The sequence below is a fragment of the Podospora pseudoanserina genome, chromosome 5 (assembly GCF_035222485.1).
Source record: "Podospora pseudoanserina strain CBS 124.78 chromosome 5, whole genome shotgun sequence".
NCBI classification, from domain to species: Eukaryota; Fungi; Ascomycota; class Sordariomycetes; order Sordariales; family Podosporaceae; genus Podospora; species Podospora pseudoanserina.
The window spans coordinates 2,520,510-2,543,975 of record NC_085924.1 but is presented as its reverse complement, the minus strand read 5'-3'; the positions used below and the strand labels follow the sequence as shown (position 1 = coordinate 2,543,975).

The 23,466-nt window shown below is 52.5% G+C and overlaps 11 protein-coding genes across 11 annotated transcripts; 7 read left to right on the top strand and 4 right to left on the bottom strand.

The window, feature by feature from the left end:
• Positions 1–627: 627 nt before the first annotated feature.
• Positions 628–3,426, bottom strand: ACE2 (Metallothionein expression activator; the record flags this gene model as incomplete). The annotated part of the gene is made up of 1 exon (XM_062948414.1): positions 628–3,426. The coding sequence occupies one exon, from the start codon at positions 3,424–3,426 to the stop codon at positions 628–630; it is 2,799 nt and encodes a 932-aa protein (XP_062799175.1).
• Positions 3,427–3,476: 50 nt separating this feature from the next.
• QC764_0080840 (uncharacterized protein) lies at positions 3,477–4,035 on the bottom strand (the record flags this gene model as incomplete). Its single annotated transcript, XM_062940785.1, has 2 exons — positions 3,477–3,507; positions 3,602–4,035. 2 exons carry the CDS (start codon positions 4,033–4,035, stop codon positions 3,477–3,479), a joined length of 465 nt encoding a protein of 154 aa, XP_062799174.1.
• An 880-nt stretch (positions 4,036–4,915) lies between these two features.
• On the bottom strand, positions 4,916–5,548 carry QC764_0080830 (uncharacterized protein; the record flags this gene model as incomplete). The annotated part of the gene is made up of 2 exons (XM_062940784.1): positions 5,274–5,548; positions 4,916–5,217 (listed from the first exon to the last, which is right to left on the bottom strand). Exons 1-2 carry the CDS (start codon positions 5,368–5,370, stop codon positions 4,916–4,918), a joined length of 399 nt encoding a protein of 132 aa, XP_062799173.1. The 5' UTR covers positions 5,371–5,548.
• A 475-nt stretch (positions 5,549–6,023) lies between these two features.
• Positions 6,024–8,163, top strand: QC764_511883 (uncharacterized protein; the record flags this gene model as incomplete). The annotated part of the gene is given in 7 exon segments (XM_062948413.1): positions 6,024–6,785; positions 6,801–6,897; positions 6,947–7,117; positions 7,173–7,225; positions 7,282–7,380; positions 7,431–7,538; positions 7,597–8,163. 7 exon segments carry the CDS (start codon positions 6,024–6,026, stop codon positions 8,161–8,163), a joined length of 1,857 nt encoding a protein of 618 aa, XP_062799172.1.
• Positions 8,164–8,355: 192 nt separating this feature from the next.
• On the top strand, positions 8,356–9,809 carry ARP2_2 (Actin-related protein 2; the record flags this gene model as incomplete). Its single annotated transcript, XM_062948412.1, has 2 exons — positions 8,356–8,381; positions 8,957–9,809. 2 exons carry the CDS (start codon positions 8,356–8,358, stop codon positions 9,807–9,809), a joined length of 879 nt encoding a protein of 292 aa, XP_062799171.1.
• A 781-nt stretch (positions 9,810–10,590) lies between these two features.
• QC764_511875 (uncharacterized protein) lies at positions 10,591–12,390 on the top strand. The gene is made up of 3 exons (XM_062948411.1): positions 10,591–11,227; positions 11,297–11,710; positions 11,770–12,390. Exons 1-3 carry the CDS (start codon positions 11,009–11,011, stop codon positions 12,085–12,087), a joined length of 951 nt encoding a protein of 316 aa, XP_062799170.1. The 5' UTR covers positions 10,591–11,008; the 3' UTR covers positions 12,088–12,390.
• A 1,584-nt stretch (positions 12,391–13,974) lies between these two features.
• On the bottom strand, positions 13,975–15,332 carry QC764_0080790 (uncharacterized protein; the record flags this gene model as incomplete). Its single annotated transcript, XM_062940783.1, has 3 exons — positions 13,975–14,172; positions 14,250–15,259; positions 15,329–15,332. The coding sequence occupies 3 exons, from the start codon at positions 15,330–15,332 to the stop codon at positions 13,975–13,977; spliced, it is 1,212 nt and encodes a 403-aa protein (XP_062799169.1).
• Positions 15,333–15,926: 594 nt separating this feature from the next.
• QC764_0080780 (uncharacterized protein) lies at positions 15,927–17,256 on the top strand (the record flags this gene model as incomplete). The annotated part of the gene is made up of 3 exons (XM_062940782.1): positions 15,927–16,498; positions 16,564–16,937; positions 17,000–17,256. Exons 2-3 carry the CDS (start codon positions 16,703–16,705, stop codon positions 17,254–17,256), a joined length of 492 nt encoding a protein of 163 aa, XP_062799168.1. The 5' UTR covers positions 15,927–16,498; positions 16,564–16,702.
• Positions 17,257–17,304: 48 nt separating this feature from the next.
• QC764_0080770 (uncharacterized protein) lies at positions 17,305–17,944 on the top strand (the record flags this gene model as incomplete). Its single annotated transcript, XM_062940781.1, has 3 exons — positions 17,305–17,411; positions 17,465–17,606; positions 17,669–17,944. The coding sequence occupies 3 exons, from the start codon at positions 17,305–17,307 to the stop codon at positions 17,942–17,944; spliced, it is 525 nt and encodes a 174-aa protein (XP_062799167.1).
• A 19-nt stretch (positions 17,945–17,963) lies between these two features.
• QC764_511870 (uncharacterized protein) lies at positions 17,964–18,554 on the top strand (the record flags this gene model as incomplete). The annotated part of the gene is made up of 2 exons (XM_062948410.1): positions 17,964–18,064; positions 18,122–18,554. The coding sequence occupies 2 exons, from the start codon at positions 17,964–17,966 to the stop codon at positions 18,552–18,554; spliced, it is 534 nt and encodes a 177-aa protein (XP_062799166.1).
• A 686-nt stretch (positions 18,555–19,240) lies between these two features.
• PRA1 (Prenylated Rab acceptor protein 1) lies at positions 19,241–20,002 on the top strand (the record flags this gene model as incomplete). The annotated part of the gene is made up of 1 exon (XM_062948409.1): positions 19,241–20,002. One exon carries the CDS (start codon positions 19,241–19,243, stop codon positions 20,000–20,002), a length of 762 nt encoding a protein of 253 aa, XP_062799165.1.
• Between the last annotated feature and the right edge of the window lie 3,464 nt (positions 20,003–23,466).

Sequence of the window (23,466 nt, the reverse complement as noted above, 5' to 3'; positions counted from 1 at the left end):
AAAAAAAATAACAGACACAGCAGCAAATCAGAATCACCCACCCCCTCCCGCAACCGAGACCAATCATCCAACCCCATCGCCCACCCCCATCCCGTAATCTCCAAGCCCTCACCCCTATTTTACACTAGCCACCATGAAGCGACATTAAAGTACACGTTATAAATGCCTTCATAAGCAGCAGAAGCGAGCAAAATAGGCAAGGCAATAAATCTCAAGAAACAAGAATTATACGCTTCTTAGTAGGAACAAGCTTCCAACGATGATATAAGATAGCAAAACGGACGCCCACGCCCGAGAGCAAAAACCCCTTGTTTCCAGCCTTTGCACATTACCCCTTGGGGCCAGAGAGAAGAGATTGACAAAAGAAAAGCAGCAACAGTGCAAGACACAAACAAACAAAAATCCCAAATGATAATCCAAATGCCCAGTCAGCCTGCCTCACGACCCCACCAAACCACCAGCCTTGCCAGTTCTATAACCAAACCAGCCCGGCCCAGCCCACACACAATACAAGAGAAAACAAAAAGAGATACAAGAAAAGGCAGATATACCACATAGAAAGCAATGGCAAGAAAAAGGAAAAAGGTATTGCTCAGTAGTAACTTGGCCCGAGCCCCCATCGAGTTCTCAGTTCCCCGAAAAGAACACATCCCCGCCCGGCACCCCCATCCCATTCATTCCCCCAAACATCCCCATCTGCTCATACTCCCCTTCAGGATCAAACTTGCCTCCCAACGTCGACATTAACCCCTGATGCTGCATCCCCATCGAACCCGGCACACCATGATGCCCACCATGATCCAACTGCACCGGCACGACCAACCCATGCGGATGACCACCCTCCCCCCCAAACCCAATCAACATGTCATTATCCAAGCTCACAAAGCCGGGCATACACACCCCCGTCGAAACCGGCTGCTGTTGACTGTCCCCATCCTCAAAAAATCTCCCACTTGTCCCCGTCGGCGGCGGCGAAGAGCTACTCGACAGCTCCGGCGGAGTATGATAACTCGCCGTGCTCTTCGCCGGAGACCCATGTCGCCGAGGCGGCACAAACTCCTCCCCGGCCGTCCCCCTCCTCCCAGAAAGCCTCGACGAGGCACGGCTGTAATTGCTCATCGCGCTCGGACTCCTGACCTGTTCCTCCATACTTGTTGTCGTCCCCTTATACATCGGATGAACAGGCGGCATCCGCGCATTACTCAACCCACCACCACCCCCACCGCCCGGCGGTCCCAAACTCAAACTCCCCGGATCCATCGTCGCAGTCCCACTCACCCCATTACCACCCCCCGTCATCGCCACATCCAAAATATCCGGAAAGTCCTCCTCATACCCCGTCGGCGACCCAACACTCGAGCAACTCTCACTATACCCACTCTGACTACTCGCACTGCTCATCTCCTCCCCCCCACCATCCTCCCTCTTCCCCTTCCTAACCCTCTCCTTCTTCTCCCTCCTCTCTGTTTCCCCCCCCTCCCCTCTGTCCTTCCTCGGCCGCCCCCTCTTCACCACCTTCCTCACAATCCCATCAAAAGCCCCAATGCACATCCCCCTCTGCCGATGCCTCGTCAACGCATCATGCCTCGCAAAGCTATTCCCACACTCACACGGATAAGGCTTGATCCCCGTGTGAATCTTGGCATGCCTCTTCAAATCATGCTGCCTCACAAAGCACTTGTGGCAGCTCGGACACTGATACTGGCGGTCGTTCAGGTGCGTCTGGACATGGCTCTTAATATTCTCCTTCCGCCCGAACCGCTTGTTGCACTCCTCGTACAAGCACACCCACTTCCCATCCGAAGGGTCAGGTCCCTGGATATACTGCGCAATGTCATCCAGCGTGACCCCCGTATCGGTCTTTGTCTCCTCAATGTTGATCGAGGCAATCGACGCCGCAGACGCCAGAGAAGCAATCGACTCCGTTCGGCGGTGCTGATGCAACGACGATGGATGAGGCGAGCTATGACGCGACAGACTCGCCGCCGTAAGCGGCATGTGCTGCAGCGTCGCCTTCTGTCCATCACCATCCAGTTGACCACCACCACCCGGGTTGATCATACCCCCGGCAGCAGCCGTCCCAACCAAACCCCCCATCTGCGGCGCCATCGTCCCTCCCCCTGCCATCCCAAAGTGAAACCCATCAAAATTGTGCTCAATCTTAACAAACTCGGCATTCATGCTCCGCATGTTCATAAACTCTGGCGTCGTCAACCCCTGCTGCATCCCACCACCATACCCCCCCATCACCCCTCCCCTCGGCGGCGGCGGTGTCTGACTGACACCGCCAGCAGCAGCAGCAGCAGCAGCAGCTTGCTGCTCCGCCTGCTGCCTCAGCTCCTGGAAAATCCCCGAATTCCGATTATTATGCTTATTCCCCCTCACAGGCTTGAGCGTCTCCTCCATACTCTCATCATAATCATCGCGAAACCTGCTCGGGATCTGTTGCTGCTGCTCTTGCTCCGCCGGCATCTCAGTCGGGGTCGGAGGAAAACTTTCATTGTCCACCCCGGCAGCCCACTGGTTAATCTCCCCTCCCGCAACAAACTGATGATGATTGGAAGGTGTCACCGGCCGATGTTGAAGGTCGCCGCCGTTGTTCATCATATTCTCAAACTTGGCCACCTTATCACTAATCCCATTGCTTATCCTGCGTGAGTTCCTACGGCTCTGCGCAGACCCCGTCTCCCCCTCCGAAATCCACCCACCCTGACCTGTGCTCGCAGGACTAGAATCGGGAAAAGTAAGAAACGTCGGCGTGGAAAGCGCACTATCCCCCTGGGCGTAAAAGTCAAAACTACCCCCACCAACGTCGATCCCACTGTTGCTGCCAAACGCGGCCTGGTTCTTCATCATGCCCATCGAGTTCATGTAGGCTTCGTACGGCAGGGGACTCATCTCCACCATTGGCGCAGGGCTGGCCAGGGCATCGACGAACCGCTGGTTGTTGGGCGTCACGTTTGGCGATACGAGAAAGGCGTCGCTGCTGTCATGGAAGGACTGGAACGAGTGGTTGGACGAGGTGTCGCTGTGGTCGGTGCCGGACGTGCCAGGACGAGACAGGCTTTGTCGCTGCTGGTTCTCTCGAAGGATTTGCTGTGGTGTGGTGGGAACGGCCGGGCTGGAGGAAGAGACTGGCGGCATCGCTGCCATCTGGTTGCTGTACTCATGTCGAGCAGCGAGATACTCTTGCCGAGCAGAGGATGATGTGGGCGTCGTGGGCACGAATTGCTGCTGTCGTCGAGTATCCAGGCTCAGACCTCGTCGGTGGGCGATAGGTTGGCGTTGTTGTTGCTGCTGCTGGGAAAAGTTGGGCAGTGGCGCGATCTTGACGGCTTCAAAGGCTGTGGGTGTGGAGATTTGTCTTCGGTGTTGGCGCTGGCGCGGGTGCATGCCGCCGCCCGATTGAGGAGGATTGGAGAGCATTGCAACGGTAGAAGTCGCGTGTAGAGTGGTGTATAGATCCCCTGAATAGATCACGACGTGGTGGTGATGATGGTATCGAGACTGGATGATTGGCGTTGTCAGTTTTGCCCAGTGTGGCTCTGCGGGTCCACCGGGGTAAACATTGGCCCCAGGACCAAGACAGCAAGGTGCCTACCTCTCAGCGCAAGCCGAACAGTAGGCGGGCAGGGGCAGTTGGAGCCGCGCTGTCGCTGTCGACCTCAGTCGACGGCGAGGGTGCGCGCGAAAAAGAGACCTGTTGCGCCGGCGATGAGCCTGGGCGGCGGTGAGGGTCGCGATGTCGCGAATCGCGAATTGGGCTTGGTGTATATTTGGAGGCAAGCAAGCAGGCGAGCGATGCTGGAATTGGCAAGGCAAGATGCTTGAAGGTCTCGTGGGAAAAATCTGGAGGTTGGGGAATTGCAGCAAAAGTATGGATTTGCTGCAGCAGATGGTTGCTCTGCCGGGATGCTTGGGACGACGAGGGCCCATGATCGCTGTTCCAAGCTTTGTTTTCTTGCCGGGTGCTTGGCGTTGCCAGGGACAACAGCGAACAATGGCTCTCTGTCTTGCCGAACCGAGGTTTTCCATTGGCTATTTGGGCCGCAGGTTGCTCCATTCACTAGCTGCCGCCGCTAGCGCTCCACCACTGAGATCTCCCCGCTAAAATCACACGGTCCAGTCCAGTCGCCCACACCTGGCCAGTGCTGGCACAGTCCCCGTGTCCCATTGCCGCGCGCTCTTTTTGATTTGCAGCAATTGTCTTCTCATTTCTTGATGAGATTTCCAGTGGAGTCCAAATCAAGATGCAGATTTCCAGGGGGGCCATGATGGGTGCTAATGCGTGTCTTTTCCAGAAATCTGCAGGGTCACCTCGCCATGTCTTGGCTCACATCACTTTTGATCGCTGCCTTGGTGCTTGTCCGGAGCCCTGGCCGCACCTGGCCTTGCTTCGTGCACTCCCGTGGTTACCAAGGTTTCCTCGACAACTCTCTAGGTACGAGGCTGAACGATGACGGCTATTAATACGCCATGATATCGCCGTTCCATTTCACATATCCGCCATTGGGAAGGTCCGTGCCCGAGGCAGTGCCAAACCGTGCAACCACCGAGACCAGACTGCTCATGCATTCGTCCATGTTGTCGTCGCCCGTCCACTCCATCATCTTGGTTTGGAGGCATCCCGGGTGGACAGCTAACGTTTTGATCTTGGAACCTAGCTTCCCCAGGTCAATGACCATGGTCCGACTGAGCTGGTTGACGCCAGACTTAGAGATGCGGTAGCAGACATTTCCTCCTGTGTTGTCCGCGACGCTGGCAAAGTCTGACGACATGGTGATGATCCTTGCATTTTCTGCCTTTTCCAGAGCCGGGAGGAATGCCTTGGAGGCGAGAAACGGGGCCTACCACATTAATCTTGAAGTGGCTGAGAAGGTCATCGGCTGTCTGTTCGGTCAACGGCTTTCTCATCCTAGGTGTTGTATATGGCTCCGCAATTGATGAGAATGTCCAACTTCTCACCAGCAAACCCCTTGGCAGCGGCGGTGATGGACTCTTCATTGGCATAATCCAGCTCGATGCTTTGCACCCCGGTTCCGTCGAGCTGTCTCAGTTTCAGGATCAGGAACAGCAAGGCTGTCGCTTGAGGGCGGCCCCACCTCACCTCAGCAACCGAGACATCGTCTTTTGTCTGTGGGCGGTATGTTCCAAAGACTTTGTAGCCCTCCTTTAAGAACCTGGTGGCCAGCTGAAAGCCGATGCCTCCATTGGCACCTGCTGTATTGTCAATCCAAGTGACTCAGGAAGATGTGTGACACGTATCATCTTACCAATGACTAGGACTGTTCTGTAGACATGTTGGTTCTCCAATTGCTGAGGAGAGAAGATGGGGAATGAGATGTTGCAAGTCGACCGACAACCCCGCATCAGGGAGGGCAACACTCGGCTGAGGTGAGGTTATATGTCAGCCGGGTCCCGGAGATTATTTCATCGTATCACATCCCTTTTCCTGGATCCAATATCCAGAAAGAGAGGGGACAAAGTCAGACGAGGGCAGAGATGAGGGGTTCAACGCCGCCCTGTGTTAGCTCTGGGCTAGGAGATTAGATAAGATAAGATCATGGGTGAGAGACGTCATGTCATTTTATATGGCAAGAGCCAGGGTAACTTTTGCTGCAGGCGCTGCCTATTCTCCTGTTTCACAGACTTTGTGGGGTTGGAGAATGCTGTGCGTTTCACCTTTCATCTCTAAAATTATCTTCCATCACCCGGCCATCAACCGACCATCATGTCCCGACAGCCATCAACATCTAAGCCCGCCTTCCGGAAATGGATGGGTCATCCAAAGGGCTTTGTCGGTTCAGCGACTCCCTTTCGAGGGCCATTGAGAAGATGGCCTTGCACCATGGCCGCGGCTGACAAATGCTGCCCTTTGTGACCTTGTCAATGGAACAGGTTACACCCACGACTAAAGCCCAAAATGTATCCTCAAGGATGGCTAACGAGGTCATCGGAATAGACACAGCATCTTCCTCACAACACCGAGAAAATCAAGGGAAAAAACCTACAGCTCGCCCAACATGGCTAACCAGAAGACGGAGGATATCAAAGATCTAAATGCCTTCCGCTACATGCAGCGGCAGCGACAAGACTACTTCGACCAGTTCCGCAGAGGACTGAATTATGGTCACCCCGGCAACGAGGCATTGATGAGACTGCAAGTCCCCAAGCCCGGGAAATGGAAGGGCTACCGAAACAAACACGCAAGGCACTTTGTCTACAAAATCCAGGAGGTCTGGGACGAGGCAGGTCCTGGACAGACCAGGCAGGCTGCCTTGGAGGCCAACGACAGACTGGCTGCGACTATGGCGGTTGCTGACTTCAGGCTGGTTAAGATTCTTGGCTGGGGTGGTTTGGGCGTGGCCAGTATGTACGACGCCGTTGGCAAGGACAACAAAATGCTACAGGTCGTGTGCAAGATTGACATCTTTCCCCATTACACGTGTATCCCCCGTGAGGTCAAGGCCCATCTCATGACCGCGGGCGCGAAACACGTCATGCAGCAGGTTATCCTGCAGGCTGAGGGGGGTATATCTGATGCCGCGATCAACAGACTGGGAAATATAGCGAGGCAGACAGCGGCTGGGGTGGATATGACTGTGCCTACGTCTATTGATAGTAGGGGGAGAAAATGCAAACGTGACCCCAAGGATGGCGATGGCGATGATGATTTCGAAGTGATTGAGGCGGTGCCAATTGGCGAGTTTGAGGAGCTGGATTTGAACGAAATCAAACACGACATGAAAGTAGACGCGAGGAAAGAGCTGGATGCGAACCAGAGGGTGCTGTTTATTTAGTTTATGAATCGTGGCCGGTTGGACGATCATATCTGCAGGGCTGCCATGACCAGGAGGCCGTTCCCGACTCTGGTTTTGTGGCAAGTGTTTGATTGTTGTAAGTTTGCGAGCTGAAATATCCCCACTGACACTGACTTCTAGGATAGTATTTCGCGGTGTGATAGGGATGGCCTATCCTGAAGCCTTTATGCCTTGGGACGTCGACCCGAGCAAAGTACAGGTCCCTGAAGTATCTGAAACAGCAAGAGGTCTCAGACCACTCGAGCCCTACGATAACAGAGACACGATGGTCCATTATGACATCGACCCATTGAATAGTTAGAACGACCCTCCTCTACTTGTCACGATAGAATGTCTAACAAATGTCCACAGTCTTGTTTGATGAGTTCGATGCAAACCAGCACAACCTTGCTCCTTTGACTAAAGTAGGCTATCCCTCCCCCGGTGTTCTGGTATTCTGGGTGATGCTGATATCTTTTAGATTGCAGATTTGGGCCTGATCCACATCTACAACGGGAATACCAGCGCTTGGGACTACTGGAATTCGAGAGGCAGAGGCAAACAATCAGTTTACACATCTGTAGGGCCCCTTTGGACATAATCCACATGGCTTACTGCTGACAAGGAAAGGAACAATTCTCTGAAGAATGGGATTACATCAACGGAAACCCAAGAACGATCAAATCCGAGACGGCTGGAAATTTCAACTGGTGGACTAACCTGTATCAAATCGCACTTGTGAGTCCAACGGGAGATCATCACCAATGTAACTACCAACTAACATTTTCTACCGCAGGTAATCTGGCAAATGGTGTCCCTCTGTCACGCAGAACTTCCACCCTCGCCTGAAAAGATCACGATCAAAATGCTCGACGGCACCGAAACGACCGCATATGGCTTTGGTGGCTACATCCTCAACGACAAGAAGTTCAAGCACATCGACCGTGACCTCCGCGAGCTGATCAATCAGTGCATGCTTCATGTTCCCGTCAAGCGCCCGACGATGGAGCAGCTTGAGAACCTTCTCCGAAGCAAGACAAACATCCAGGGCGTGGACCCGCAAAACCAGGAACAGGCGGAGGCACAGAGATACTGTGAATGGCTGTTCAGGGGGACTCCGGCGCCCAAACCGGCGCAGCCAGTTGACCACAAACTACCGGCTGGGCTGAGGGGTTGGACAGTCAAGAATGTGGTGGAGGAGCAAAAGATTTGGTTGGAGACGACCGAGAAGGCAGCAAGAAGGAAGGCACTGAATAAGGCTGCACAGACGAGGCACATGAACCCGGGGAGGGTGCTGGCAAATAGGTTTGGGATTGTGAGGGAGGTGAGGAATTTATGGGGGGATTACTTCAAGAGGAAGTGAGGTTGTTGACGGACGGACAACTGGCGGATAAAGGAGGGGAACACTCACCAAGGACATGATTCGGGTGCTTGGTGCTTGGTGTCTGCCGACCTTGTCATGTTCGGGACCGAAATGGGCACCGGAGCCTTATAAACAGCGGCCGTCCGGTTTCTTTGCTGGCAGTTTACTTCTTCCCGAGTCGCGAGGATTGACATGTCCTGGGCCCGCGGACGGATGCAGTCAGCTTTTCTTACCGTGGCGCTGGGTTGGAGTCAGAACTCAGAATACACGGAATGCTGACCATGGTCCGCTCCGCCAGGGAGGGAGACACAGACGGATCGGCATTCCCCTCCACCGCTTTCGGACTCTCACTGTACTTTCAAAGGGGGTCTCACCAGTCGGCTGTTGCGAGAAACTAAACTTCTGACTAGAGTCTGGAGAAACTAAGATCTTGGCACCGTCGCACTTGGTGTTGCAGTCCGGACTAGGGGTCGGGGCAATCCCGTTGCATAGTCCGTTGTACAAAGTGTGCGGGCGGAGTGGGGCGGGGAAGCCCCGAAGTAAAAGGCTGCAGGTCCGGACTACCGTGAGGGTAGTGATTTGCAGCAGGGCCAGTACTTTTTTGGTTTGATAACTCCGGCGTTTTTGTAAGAGTAAGGGAGGAGGTTGTACGTGAGGCGAGGGATGTACATGTACATGGTGAATTTGAAATAAAGGCAGTGCCCGGCTTTGGTTTTTTGGTTTCTTGGTTCTCGTTGTCTTGTTATTGTTTTTTCTTTGACCATTAACCACACCCAATCCCCCTTTGAGCCAGTCTTATCACTTACAGCACCGTACTGTCCCTTATCACCGCTACCACCATGGTCCTCGCCGTCCCCACCGCCAGCCTCGAAGGCAAGGTCGCCCTCGTCACCGGTGCCGGCCGTGGCATCGGCCGCGGCGTCGCCCTCGAGCTCGGCAAGCGCGGCGCCTCTGTTGTGGTCAACTACGTCTCCTCGGCCGGCCCGGCCAGCGAGGTGGTCAAGGAGATCGAGAGCTACAAGAACGGCGCCAAGGCCATCGCCATCCAGGCCGACGTGTCCAAAGTCAGCGAGATCAACCGCCTGTTCTCGGAAGCCAAGAAGCACTTTGGCAAGATCGACATTGTCATGTCTAACTCTGGGACTGAATCCTGGGACAAGACGGAGGAGGTGACCGAGGAGAAGTACGACCACGTCTTCAATCTTAATGCGCGCGCGCAGTTCTTTGTCGGGCAGGCGGCGTACAAGCATTTGGAGCGGAACGGGCGGTTGATTCTCATGACGAGCATTGCGGCTGGGTTGTTGGGGGTGAAGGATCATGCGCTGTATAATGCTAGCAAGATGGCGGTTATTGGGATGGTGAAGAGTTTCGCAACGGACTTTGGGGTGAAGGGGATCACGGTTAATGGGGTTGCGCCGGGGGGGATCAAGAGTGATATGTTTACTGAGAATGCGTGGCATTATATTCCCGGGGGAAGCCCGGATTGGGGGAAGGAGAAGATTGAGGGGTTGATGGCTGCTCATTGCCCGCTTGGACGGTGCGCGGTGCCGGAGGATGTGGCGAGGGTGGTGGCTTTTTTGAGTAGTGAGGATGGCGGGTGGGTGAATGGGCAGATTTTGACTATTAGTGGGGGGAGTTCGCAGTAGAGGGGTGGTTGATGGTGGTTGGTAGAGATGAGGGTTTGGTAGACGTGAATTGAGATTTCTTTTGACTCTTGAGATCCACAAAAATCGCTTTGTCGATCCATTTCTCGTTCTCTCTCTTGACGTAGAACTCGGACGGTAGAGGGCTGGCTTCCAAACCCCGAGATACGGCGCAACGTCAGTTTATACATTCTTTATTAGTTACAGGTTTTCGTCATCAGTAGCTGTCTTGTCATTTTGTTTGCGCTTTGGCGTACGAGCGGCATTGGTATCGGCCGGTCGTAGCTACCACCAATCCCCCGAGGGACTCGTAGAAGGGCTTGTCGCGCTTAAAAATAGGGAGTTTGAGGTGAACAATCAGGAGCCCGAAAAGAAGTTGAAGGAGCAGGAAGGGCAGACCGGGCAGCCTGGACATCTTGGCGGCCGAGAATTGAGGACCTGGTCATGGTAAGGGGAGTGTGCTGGTGGAAGCAAAAGGACATCCTTCCCACAGGGAAGGTAAGGTAGTATATATCTTATAAGGGATAGTTTGGTATGCTATCCTGTGTTAATCTACTTTGTAGTGCTAGTCATCTCTGCTATGGCGTGTCCGGACCGGCTGAATACCTCGATAGTAAGACGATAAGGAGGTCTCCTCAAGCTGATCGGTGCCAAGAGCGTCAACCAGCATGATGGACTAGATTCGTCTGATCTGGTGCTAGAGCCATCGATTCGTCTGATCTCGAGCTCCCTTCCTTCCTCTGGGAAACTATGGGAAGGTAAAGTCTTACACTGCTGGTTGCGTGATCTCTCTCGAAGGCCCAGGACACATCCATTAGTACGCTTCTTCCCTCAGCCATATTCGTTCCTTTCGTCCCAAGTCACCAAGTCACACCGCCCCTGACTGGATTTCTACGCAAGCATTGGCAGCCTAGTGAAGAGATTTCACCGTTTGATTGCGATATTGCTCCCGTACGTCACTGCCTCATTCCATTCACTTGACAATAGTCACCAGAGTGGGTCCTGGCTACGGTTCTGCTCCTTGAGAGCTCTATAAATTCTTCCTCTCTTTCACAGCTTTCTTCCGTTCAACCTTTCACCAAACCCTCCTGACATCCTTTGTCTTCTCAAAGCTCTTCGGCTTGCCTCTGCACTCGCGAGTTATCTCTTCTGCTCTCTTTCTTTCGTCTACATCCAAAGTCTACCTATCTCTACTCCTCATCATGCCTTTGAGCAAGACAATCCCCCTAGATGAGTACCTCGAGGCTCACAAAGAGAATCTCAACTGTGAGAGCGAGCCTCGCCCGATTGCCCAGCCCACCGGCTCCTACGCCATGCCTCTCCGCCCCCTCTTCGACATGGATGAGGAGATGACCGAGGAAGAGGCGCGCTTCTTTAACCGTCGCTATCAGACCTTTGTTGATAATGTGAACACGTTCATTGTAAGACGATTCACTCATCTGTTCTGTCTGGTTTCACTCCAATACTAACTAATCATCCCCGATTTCCAGGCCAACCAATGCCAGACCCCCGAAGACGCCATCCAGTTCCTCGTCCGCCGTATCGCCCGCCAGGATGCCGCCGTCGACCGCCTCGAGCGCAAGTTCACCAAGTCAGTCGCTGCTGCTGTGGAGCAAGAGATTGATATCTTCCTCGGCAATAAGCCCACTCTCGAGCGCATTCGTGGTATTAACCGTCGGTTAAATCAGATGCAGCTCGAGCTCAAGACTTTTAAGGATGAGGTCAAGGCTCATCCTGAGTTCAGTGGCAGTCCGGAGGATGTCAAGGCTCGGAAGGCGGCCATGGCTGCTGCTGCCGGCGTGGCTAACCAGAGCAAGAAGCGGAAGAAGGTTGCGGGAACGGCTGTGCCTGTTGGGAATGGTGCTGGACAGGGGCCTGATGGGTTGGATATGATTTATGAATCCGTAAGTCTCTTCGCGCCCTTTGCAATTTGTTCAAACACTAACGTGGCGATTATTTACAGTTGAGCAACATCGTCTCCCACATGCGAGATCTCCGCAGCAACTCGAGCCTTGTCACCGCTTCTGATGAGGAGCAGTGTCTCCCTCAGTTGGGCCAGTTGCAGTTGACTACTCCCACCAAAGCTGAGAATATCAAGAAGGAGGATGATGCCTGTGCGAAGCTGGACGGCGCGGGTGACGACGCCGAGATGGCGGATGATGAGGCTAGCCAGATGACTGCTACTTCGCCGCTTGCAGTCCCCGCTTCCGCGGCCAACACCCCCACGCGTAGGTTGGGCAGCGGGATTGCTTATTGCTTGCCTGTTAGGACTGTTGAGTAGCATGGATATCCTGCTGATAAGGCTGAGTAAACGGCATGCTTCGTTGGTTTTTCTAGTCAGCGTTGCTTGATTGGTTTCGTGGGAAGGATACAGGGGATATGGGATGGGATGGAATGATACCCCGGGATAACCGTGCATGGGAGGCGTTTGGGGATATCATCAGGGAGTTATTATTTCGCGCTACTTTTTACTTTTCGTATCGCTTTGAAAAGGGAAGGTATCACGGGCAGCTATTTAGGGCGTATAGAGACCAATGAGATTGTGTTGATTTACATTATTTGGTGCGACTGCCTTCGTGATTTGCAACTCGTGAACTGATTCGTGATCTCATCTGCACCGATGAGACACGTGGGAGACGCGTGAGTGAGTAAAGTTCAGACAATACTTTGCTCTGTGGAGGTCAGCGTGGAAGGAGCGAAAGTTGAAGGCAAGAACGCGCCAGAGATAGGCAAAATACAACTACGCCTCGTCAGAACAAAGACAAGGCTTTTAACTCTCTTTTAAGGCCCATTAGCTATCGGTTAAGGCCTCTTGACAATGTTTTAAGGCCTCCTGACTCTTTTCAGGGCCTATTAACTATTTTTCGACGCCTGATTCAGCGTTTTGCAGTGCCAGTTATTTTGTCCACGGTGTGGGAGCTTCCCCCTTTTAGATTGTTGACAGCACAAATGGTTGGTGGGGCGACGGGTGGAGCCTGCAAGATAGGGGTGCTGGCGATAAGATAAGACTTAGGGGTATCAGGTAGGCATCTTACTGTCAGGGGCAGCGGCAGCCATGTTTACACACAATTTAACAATCAGAAAGATCAGCTCTCTAAGTCTATCTTGATAGTAGAACATCCTATAGTTACCTCACTGGCCCGAATCGATATGTCATTGGCATCAGTAGTTTGTGGGAAGAGGAACTGGATCCACCTTAGGGTGGCTTAAATTGGAAGTTGAAGACCTTATCAGGACTTGAGAAATACAACCATCTTTCCCCCCTTCAATTGGACTGCTTCAAGTGAAGCACCTTGTGACAAGAACCCACCACCGTGACACACAAGTTCTAGCCAGAACCTCTTGAATATCCTGCTTCGGTATGGGGAACAATCGAGGAATACACCTATAAACCAACCATTAAACAGGAATTCTCTGCGTCAAGATTGACGTGTTCAAGCTACTGACTGTCACAAGACATCCCAAACCCCCAAACTGTCCGCCCGTTGTTGCTGGTGTATCAACATATTAGCTCTCCCCTAACATCGTGTTAGCAGCGCTCGCCAAATGAGAGCACCATCATGGTGCTTGGAGAGGTAAGATCATCAAAATCATTGCTTGAGTAGGCAATCTCTTGCGGCCGTAAGCTCACCGCCACGGAGAGATGGCACCTTCTGGTGCTGCAGCACCACGCTCCATGAATAACAGACTACAAGGAAGAGTCGAAACGAGTGTATTACTACCATGGCTCTCCCTCTCTCGGTTGTATCTTCTTGGACAACCATCTCTGCAGAACCGCAAACCTCACCTCAGAATCAAATCAGGAGTCAGCTGGTCGTCCCATAGTGGACTGTGGAACACAAGCCTTTCAGTTTGGCGCCCCGGGACGGACCACCACACTCAATGCCCCGAAGCAGCACAGCGACAACTGGAACAGGTACACTGGGTTGATAGAGCACAAGGGGAGGAACTGAGCATGAAATGTCCACGTCATCATTGATAAGTGGTGAAATGGACAGCCGGGAGCTAACCACCTGAGTCATTGTTGGTGTTGGGCTTGAAGATAGTCTACTGTATTTCCATTAATATCATAGCTAGATCTAGATCTGGTTGATGATCCGTCTTTTGGTAGACAAACTGATGTCTGTGGCTGGGACATGCTTCAGAAAATGTGGTTATTTATGACAGTTTACCTAATGCTCGCCAGGGTTGTCATAATTCCTAGCGCCCCCAGTCCAGTTGCCATGAAATACTGGGCCCCGTAGATCCCAGTGACCTCAGTACGCGGCTTAGCTACGAACCCCATGACTTTGATGTCCCGTCCTTCCTCATCATCATCCTCATCGTCCACGAGAAAGCAGCAGCGAGTGCCCTTGTTCGTTCGAATCTAGTACGATAGTCTCTCATTAGTATGTCAATCCCAAATCTGACCCATATGTGCCGTGTGAATAGACAATGACATACCTCGAAAGAACCCAAAAGCCCATCAGTTGGGCCAAGTTCCTCTTCGTTGTTCTGGACAATCTGGCGGATAGTAACACTGATGATGGGTTCACCGCCAGGGCCGTCAATGTCGAAGTGCACCTTTTCCTGATGATTCCGCTTTACCGCCCTCCCAAATGATGTATGGACAGCCGGAATATCGTTGCTGTCATACTCAAAGACCAAACGGGAAGAGTCGTAGAATGACACTCGAGTCAGGTGTTCCAGATAAGCCCCGTCTGGACCCCCAAACTGGGTCCAAAATTGCCCATCTCGGATGGTGGACACCGATACCTGTGAGATATCTTCAGGGACGGAAATCGTGTTATGGAATAGCTCTCGACAACCAACATGATGAGGATATATGACCTCATTGGTACTACGCTCCAGACTTCCAGCTACCATGCGCCAACGTGTGTCGTCAACCTCAGAGGCCTCGTTCCAAGGTGAAACCAGTTCTTGGACTTCATGATGTAGCTGCACGATATCGACAAGTGCCTTGACACGCTCCACGATATGATCTCGGTTGGCGCGGGCCCCGCGAGCTGTATCATCATTGCGTCTCACATCAGTCGCAGCTGGAGCGGTTGGCTCAGAAGATGATGATGGGCCGCCCGGCGACTGCAAAGGAAGACAAGGCTCCCAAGGAAGGCATGCCTCGTTGGCTCCGGAACCGATGCCACAATCAAGTTGGAAAAGTCCTAGTCTTTCAGGAAGCGAGTCGAGAATCTGAAATACTCTCTTGACAGGGACGGTGTTGGCGGGCCCCATCCCTTCTTCTAGTAGCGCCCAGCAAGCAGCGTGCATGGCAAATCCGTACCTGCCCTGGATGGGATCCTTCCGTTCTAGCAAAACTTCGTCGGCTCTAGGCTTGTCATATCCGTCATCATCGTATCGAGCATTGAAATCCACCGGAGCGATGAAGTCCTCAGATTTGTCGTAGATGCCAACCCCAGTTACCGTGACTTGGCCATTGTTGAAATCTTTCCATACTGGATACACAAGCACGATGTCAGCTATCAGTCTTTGTCCATCAATAGCGGCATGTACCACCACGGAACTCATTCTGCCAAGATGGCTGGTTTCGTTCAACGTAGATGCGCCAACCACAAATGGGGCATCCCCACCATCCTGGACTCATGTTATCGAAGGCCTCAAAAGATAGTCGAAAGACCTTTGGAGATGGCTTAAATGCCTTCAAATAAAATAGATAGGCGTTAAATACGTATGACAGGCCTTTGAGGATAGTCAAAAGGCCTTAGTAGATGTTTTAGAGGCGTGTTAACTATCTTTGAAGGCCTTAATAAGATGGTTGATATGCCTTGCTAGATGGCTAAGAGGTGCGTGAACTATCTTCGAAGGCCTTACTATTTGATCGCGGTCTCTTGTTTTGTGTCCAAAGCGTGAGTGTGCGATGTTAAGTAGGCGGGAAGCAAGCCTTTTTCTACTAGGGGCAAAGAAAGGTTTGGAGCACTGGGCAGCCACTTGAGTCACCAGTTGTGTGGCAAGGCGCCGCCATTTCCCACACTTTTCGTGTTAAGTAGAGGTGCGAGTGGAACTTGATAAAGTTTGCAAAACCTTCACCTACATTCAGTTCACCGGAACGGAACTCTGTTTATTGCCAAGAAGGGCTGGGATTTGAAAGGGGAAGAAGCATCGGCTAGATTCTCACGAAAGGGGCTGAAAGTAACCATAACGAGCGCAGGAAACACTACAAGCTCGGCTGAAGAAGATCATAACTGAAACTGAAGGCGACATCCCGCTGTCGGTTCGTCCGGTGCTCAGTCCACTTGTTCCAAATTTGACCACCACGACACGCACGGGCGATCAGTCTTAAAAGCTTACATTATCAATCCGGCCTGGATATTTGTAGATGGGTGGTGATGCAGCTCCCAAGTTGGAGAGCATTGACGGTTGTAGAGGGCCAGAAGCAAAGTGTTCAAAAAGGTCGAGGGCGCGGGTGTCACGTTCGGTTTGCTCCATGGCACCGACCCAGTCGTCGTAGAAGGACCGAACTCGTTGACGAGGGGGATTCCTTCCAGTCTGTCTAGGCGACTTTCGGGGATCACGTTGGATGCGAGGCCAGTTTTGGAAACCCAGGGGAGACGGCTGGCGATAAGATCAGCTTGAAGTCCCTTTCCCGACACTCGCCGATCTTTACCAGCAATCTGCACTTTGGTCGGGAAAATGAACCAATTAGAAGTGTCCTTAGGAAGGCTTGCAGAATACCGGTTCGTGAAACACCGCTATCTTGATGGTTGGATTGGCGGTAGAAACTTATCATCACTGTATGCAGCTGCTGATAGAAGCGAAGGTATAAAGGTCAACTGACCACAGTCCATTAATTACTCTCTGATGGATGTTGTGCCTTTTGCTCCTCCGTCTATTTGTGCTCGGGCAAACATATCATCAGCGTCTTCTCAGCGGCGTCAACCATGCTGGAGCAACTCAGTGGTTTGATGGAGGCAGCCCCGCCACTACCAGTCGTTGTGCTAGCTTGCCTCGGGGTTTACCTCAGTGGCGTGTCATTATCCCGACTTTACCTTTCCCCGCTTTCCCGTTTTCCAGGCCCCAATCTTGCAGCACTCACGGGTTGGTACGAGTTTTACTACGACATCATTAAAGACGGCCAATTCTGCTTGAAGGTACAGAAGCTGCATGAAGAATATGGTAACATCGCTCTGCCAACCCATCGGCCTGGACATAGACTAAGTCAGTTTCATTCCGTGTAGGCCCCATCATCAGGATCAACCCCTTGGAGCTCCATGCCAGCGACCCAGTGTTGTTTTCTCAGATCTACTCATCTGGTGTCAAGCATCGTATCGAGAAATATGCCTGGTCTCAGCAAGGGCTGCGTTTGATTGACAACTCCCACATTCTGACCGAGTCACATGAGCTACACAAACTGCGACGAAAGCCTCTTGCGACATTCTTCTCTTCAAGAAACACCGATAATATGGAGCCGATTATTTGGCAGATCTCACAGTGAATACGATCGAGACTCCAGAAGCTTAACCGATCAGGTTCGGTGGTCAAGATGGAAGACCTGTTTACGGTCGTATCCGCTGATCCGATGGCCGCTGTCAGTTTTGATGATGCGGTAGATTTGACGGAGACTGATGAACTACAACTTCGGGGCTCAATGTAGGCTTCTGCATCATCAGGCAAGATCAAGACTGGACCGCTGACCTCTGCAGCTACTCAGCCCTCCAAACAGTGGCTCGGGTTTCGGCTTGGTTGAATCATTTCTCCTGGGTTACGGGTCTAATCAACGCCATCCCCACAACTCTCCTCTTGCGGCTGGCCCCGGCGATGGCAACGAATAATCGCTTGTATTTGGTGAGTTGTCATCCCCAACCCTCAGCTTCCTCCATGATGGCTAACCATTCTTCTCCCTCTAGCTCGTTAAAAAGCAATTTGACTCCTCCCGTGCCGCGCGCATCTCGACGTCCAAGACCACTGTCACCACCTCAGACGACGAATTGACAGACGAACTTCTCAGTCCCGACACCAAGCTCATTGCCCATCTTCTGAATAGCAACCTACCCCCACACGAAAGGACTCCCGAGAGGGTCTGCGCGGAGCTCCTCACAATATTCATGGCGACCATCTTCAACATACCACGGGTAATGATGGTGACTACATATCATATCTTGGCCAATTCAGACATCAAGTAGAAGCTCCGCTCTGAATTGGATGACCTTCTCGGACCCGATATGGACAAAGCAGGAGACGCCGGTTTGGATAAAGCTCAACAAAGCAGAGTATCTCAAGGCTTGTGTCAAGGAAGGACTTCGGTAAGTTTAGTCAACTGTCCCTTTACCTTGTGAAAAGTGCTAAGCTCATAAATGTAGCCTCTTCTTCGGAGCCCTGCGCGGGTCAGCCAGACGAAACCTCGTCGCCCCGATCGTATACAAAGACTGGGTTATCCCCTTCGGTACACCAGTGGGCATGTCTGCCTGGATGTTGAACACCGATCCTGAGGTCTATCCTGATCCTCTCGCCTTCCGCCCAGAGCGGTGGTTACCAGGGAATCACAAGCCGGAAATGGACAGGAATTTTGCAAGCTTGGGTAGGGGGTCCAGGACATGTTTGGGGATTCATCTGGTTTATGTCTTCATGAGACATCTCCTGGTTGCAATGTTCGGACCGGGGGATCGGCCGGAACTGACGTTGTATGAGACGGAGGAGTCGGATGTTGCCACCACAGTCTCTGGGCTTTCGGGGTTGGCGAAGAGGGGGGCTAGGGGGTTGAGGGTGGTTGTGGAGTGGATGAGTGCTTGTTAATGACTGATGTTGAAGGATAAGTAGCTGGCGTTGGATTCCTCTGTGTAGGTCCTGGAAGGCTTTCAGAACACACTGTTCTTGATTGAGATGGGTGGATAGCCTCATCCAGCTCTGGCCCATTGCGTGACTTTCTAGGTTGCAACCCCTCACGTGGGATTTCATGCTTCACAGAAACGAAAAGACTTTTTCCCAGGTTCCCGGGTCCTTGATCAGCGCGTTACCCGAGGGCATTCCAAGCTTGTCACCACCATGCCGTTCACCACCCCACCAACCCGCCTTCTCAATACCACCTGGAATGCAGAATCGGGACTTGATGTTCCTTTATTATGCATCTCTGACCACAATTACGGTGCTCGTTTGATGGTGATTGGCCAGTCTCCCTATCAAAAAAGTGGTGGAGTTGTCTTGGCGTGGCCATCAAGGTGCCCCATGGTGAATCCCCAACCCTGCCAGACATCAAGGTTCTCAGGAACCAACATTGACATCGAGGTTCTCAGCTGTCATACATCCAGCCCCTCAAAGAAAAGAAAATGCACAGAGTCCCAATCCAGTGGCACAAGTATTAATACCCCCCCCTCCCTCCCCCCCTCCCCCCCTTCTGCGTGCCATTCTAAGATCACACTGCCATCATCCAGCATTCCTCGCCCAGGCATCTTCCCATCCCCCCGCATCCAGCCAAAAACAAAATGCGCTCCTCCACTCTCCTCACCCTCCTCACCGCAGCCGCCGCCGTCTCAGCCTCCCCCTTGGGCCGCCAGGAGATCACCACCACCACCACCACCATCATCTCCAACACCGGCTCCTCCTCCACCACCCCCGCCTTCCCAATCCATTCGAGCTGCAACTCCACCCTCTCCCACCAGCTCACCCGCGCCTTTGACGAGACCGTCACCCTCGCCTCCGTCGCCCGCGATCATCTCCTCGAGCACGGGCAGTCATCCCCCTTTGTCAAGAAGTACTTCGGGCCCAACTCCACCACCATCGCCCCCCTAGGGGTCCTCTCCCGCGTCGCCTCCGCCGCGAGAGGGAAAATGCTCTTCCGCTGCGACGACCCAGACCGGAATTGCGCCACCCAAGAAGGCTGGGCCGGCCACTGGCGCGGTTCCAACGCTACGCAAGAAACCGTCATCTGCGACTTGTCTTTTGCCCCGGGGAAGAGAAGGTGGCTGGATCAGGTCTGCGGGTTGGGGTACACCGTCAAGGAGGGGGCCACCAACCTGTTCTGGGCTACCGATTTGCTTCACCGGACTTTTCACGTCCCTCAGGTGACCGAGGATGCGGTGCACCATTATGCTGATGGGTGGGATGAGGTCCTGGGCATGGCCGAGGGGGGGGATGAGAGGAGTGGGTTTGATAGTGATGCGTTGATTTATTTCGCGGTTGATGTTTATGCGTATGAGGTTGCTGAGCCGGGGAGGGGGTGTGGGGGGTATGAGATGGGGAATTGACTGAGTGATGATGGATGGATTGGGAGGGGGAAAGGGTTTTGAGGGAAAGGGGTTTGGATAGGTAGATAGAAAGGTTGGTTGATACCAATAACGTAATGTTTTCACAGTGTTTGGACGTGTCATTCAGGTCTGGTTGGTTTGTTGGGTGAACTTTTTATGTGATGGGTAGTTTTTTGTTTTCCTGGGCTATCCCATCTTCTCATGGATCGCCAGCAGGGATCCCCGATCCACAGCTTCCCCGTGGATCATCTACGGCTGTCGAGGATGTGTTCTTTGGTTGACTGCTTCAGGTTCTCGAGGCTGCTTGACACCGTGCCTGTAGGTAGCTTCCAGCCCACCCACACCCTCGGATACTATGACCCCCTCATGAACCCAAGCTACGACCCCAGGCCATGAATTCGGCATTCTGCAGCATTGTGGCCCTGGCCCTAACATCAGCCAGATGTTCCCTACATGCCTCATACTCATGGAGACAACTATTCAGAGCTGCGTGGTGCTCGAATAATCCCGAAGTTCCTCATCAATGAACTCAACAACCTGAGACGATAGCGAATCGCAGCTGGTGGACGTTTCGTGTCCTGAAGGCGGGCGATGCTCTCGCTGATGGCTTGGACCTTTTGCAACCGGGCATAACCGACCGCAAGTCGGGAGTGGAACGCTCGCTGGCTGGAGGCCAAGGCCTTTTCCGCCGCGTTCAGCCTGGCAGTCGCCTCAGCCTCCAACTCTGGAAGGGCCTCAGCGTTATGCTTCGTTGCAGCAGGAAAAGTGGCCGAAAGCTGGCTGTCATTGGTGTTGTCGGATGCGGTGTCCTCCGAGTCAAGGCGGGTTGATCCCCACGCTTTCCAACTCCAAACGCTTGATGAGATTGTCCTGTGTTCTCATCAAGTCTCTCAATCATTCAGCTTCTTCATCCTTCTTGCATGCGGTCTTGGCCTTGTCGTTGACATCGAGGGTCGGCGAGGGATCACCATCGGCAATCTAAAAGCCCCGTTGGCAAAAGTGAACAAAAGTAAACAAAGCTGAGCAAGTCGACCAGGAGAGAAATGCACAGTGCTGTATCTAGAGTACCGCCTCGTCCGAATGACCTGTATCTGCTTGTGTTTGTGGAAAGAATAGGGGAACACCGACGACGATGATGTGGTATCGGGAACCTACAGTTGCAGCTTTGGGCGACATCGTGGCGCTTGGGTGAATGGGATGAGAGTTGAGTTCGGGTTTGAGTCCTGCCGGAAAAGCCTGTCAGTGGTTCAGCTGCGATGATGAAATCAGCAGATGACGACGGTAAAGACTGGACAGGAATTGGGGTGACGATGATGGGGTACTTGTGGAGTCCTGGTGTTGCGCGTGTCGATGAAAAGTAGCAGAGGGCGAACGTATTGTTCGGATATCTCTTGATTGTCTCTTTTGTGGGAAGCGGGGGAGATCCCAAGCAGGAGGAGTGACAATGCTAATCAACAAGTGAATACGATTCTAGAGAAATGTGTGTGCAGTCTTGAGGCAGGGCAAAATAAGTGGGTTAGATCAATGGACCAATCGTGCCCTTCCAGCACAGGGCTGGCTGAGACTCTCTCTCGTCACACTAAGCTAGGCGTTGGCGATGCCTTTGGGCACCCTTTTTAATTCTATATAATTGTGTATTATCCAGAGGAATGAAAGCGTCTGGAGTTCGGGATGCTTGCGAAATGAGCTAATGGCGGACCACACACATGGCCATCAGCCAGGGAATAACCATAGAGTTCAATCTTTGGGCAAATAAGGGCCTTGATGCAGGATGGGGAAAACAGACGCAAGGTCGGTCTGGGCCAATGGTAACTCAATTTATTGGCAGTATTCATGATGAAGGTGGACGGCCATGAAGATAGAAAGTGACAAATTGCCTTCAAATCGATCCATCATGTGTCGGCAACTTGTCGATGATGGTCTCAATGAACATCATGGGGCCCTGGTTGACGGTTTTGGAAGTGAAAATTGTTATGGGCTTGGCACCCCCTTTTGAGTTACCGTGACAACATAGATGTTATCTTGTAGGTTACCCCTGAACTGTGCCTCAGGAACCAACAAACAATCTACTTTCTCGACATCCACCCGACAAAAAAGTCATGCCATGTCCCAAAAATTGATATACACCAGCATTCCAGTCTCTCTACCACGGTCTTGGTTCCTTCGGGCGCGGAATCGTGTGGTACAGCTTGTTGATTCTGCTCTGGAAGGCCGATCCACCCTTGTCAATCCTCTTTATTATTGTCGCCGTGTCGGATTGCTGTTTCTTGCTCAAGCTCTGAACCTTGACTTTCAGCAAATTGACCTCAGCTTTCTGGCGTTGGATCTCGGCTCTCTGTCGTTCGACCTCGGCTTTCTGGCGTTCGGTCTCCAAAGAAAAAGCATCGAGACGGCGCTCCGTCTTTGACTTCCTGGGTTGTCCGTTGAGGTTAGAAGTACTCATACATGAAAGTTTGCTGGCTATTCATACTGGAATGGGGACAGGCTTCTTGTCACCCCGTTGCACCTGAGGGGCAAGCCTTTCTGTTTTGTGTTGTGCCTTTTTTTCTCACCCTCCACGCCTATCGCTTCTTCTCGGTCTTGTGCTTGCTGGTCATTCTGGGTGTGGGTGGATGGCGAGGTGAGTGTTGGTGAGACGATGTGATAGATTGGAGTTGGTTGTTTCTTGTTTTGAGGAAGGTCAGAAGAAGAGCGCCGTAAGTTGGATACCTCCCAAAGGGTAGGTTACTATCGGCTTATCTGGAGGCCCTTCCACCGACTTCTCTTCTCAGGCACAGTGCTCCTGCCAAAGGTTCCGCTTCTCTCCAAAGATTCCGTAGCCTTCCAGGATTCCGTACCCTTCCAAGATCACGCGTCATGCTCTAGCCTTCGAGGAGCAACTTCAATGGCCAGGTGCCTGGATTCTGGTCGTCTGATTTGCAGAGTTAAGTTGCTCCTTCCTTGAGAACGTAGGCCCTCCGCCAAATCGTCTGGTCATACATCTTTTAGAGGGAAGGAGCAACCTCCCGGTGGAAGGTGTTAGGCTGACCGCTTTAGTTTTGCTGGTCCTTGCTGATTCTGCAATCTTTAGGTGCCCCGCTTTCCCTGGGTATTTAATTCCTTCCAACTTCCCACTGCTCTCCCATCTTCTTCTTCTCTGTGCGCCTCGCAACACAGTTTCGGTTTTGCAACTTTGTCGTCTGCCGGCTCCGATTCCGTTTGTAAGTCACTTCATCACCAATTCCTCTACGTTTTCAAGCGACTGGATCACCAATTGTCACACGGCAAAGGACCAACTACCTGAGGCCATGACCAACAATACTACCAACACCACTGGATGTGAGGGGTATCTGCAGGCTATGAGCCAGTCGTTAGGAAGTGAGGCAAACGGAACAAAGGATAGATTGGTATGCACGGACACCATGGGCACCTTGGTGACAGCCTTAAGCAGCTAGTGCCGCGGACCACTTTATGAGAGAGAAGAT

Coding starts and splice junctions, on each gene's coding strand:
- QC764_511875 (XM_062948411.1), top strand. CDS start 11,009: ATGCCTTTGAGCAAGACAATCCCCCTAGATGAGTACCTCGAGGCTCAC. Junction 11,228..11,296: donor ATAATGTGAACACGTTCATT/GTAAGACGATTC, acceptor CCCGATTTCCAG/GCCAACCAATGCCAGACCCC. Junction 11,711..11,769: donor TGGATATGATTTATGAATCC/GTAAGTCTCTTC, acceptor GATTATTTACAG/TTGAGCAACATCGTCTCCCA.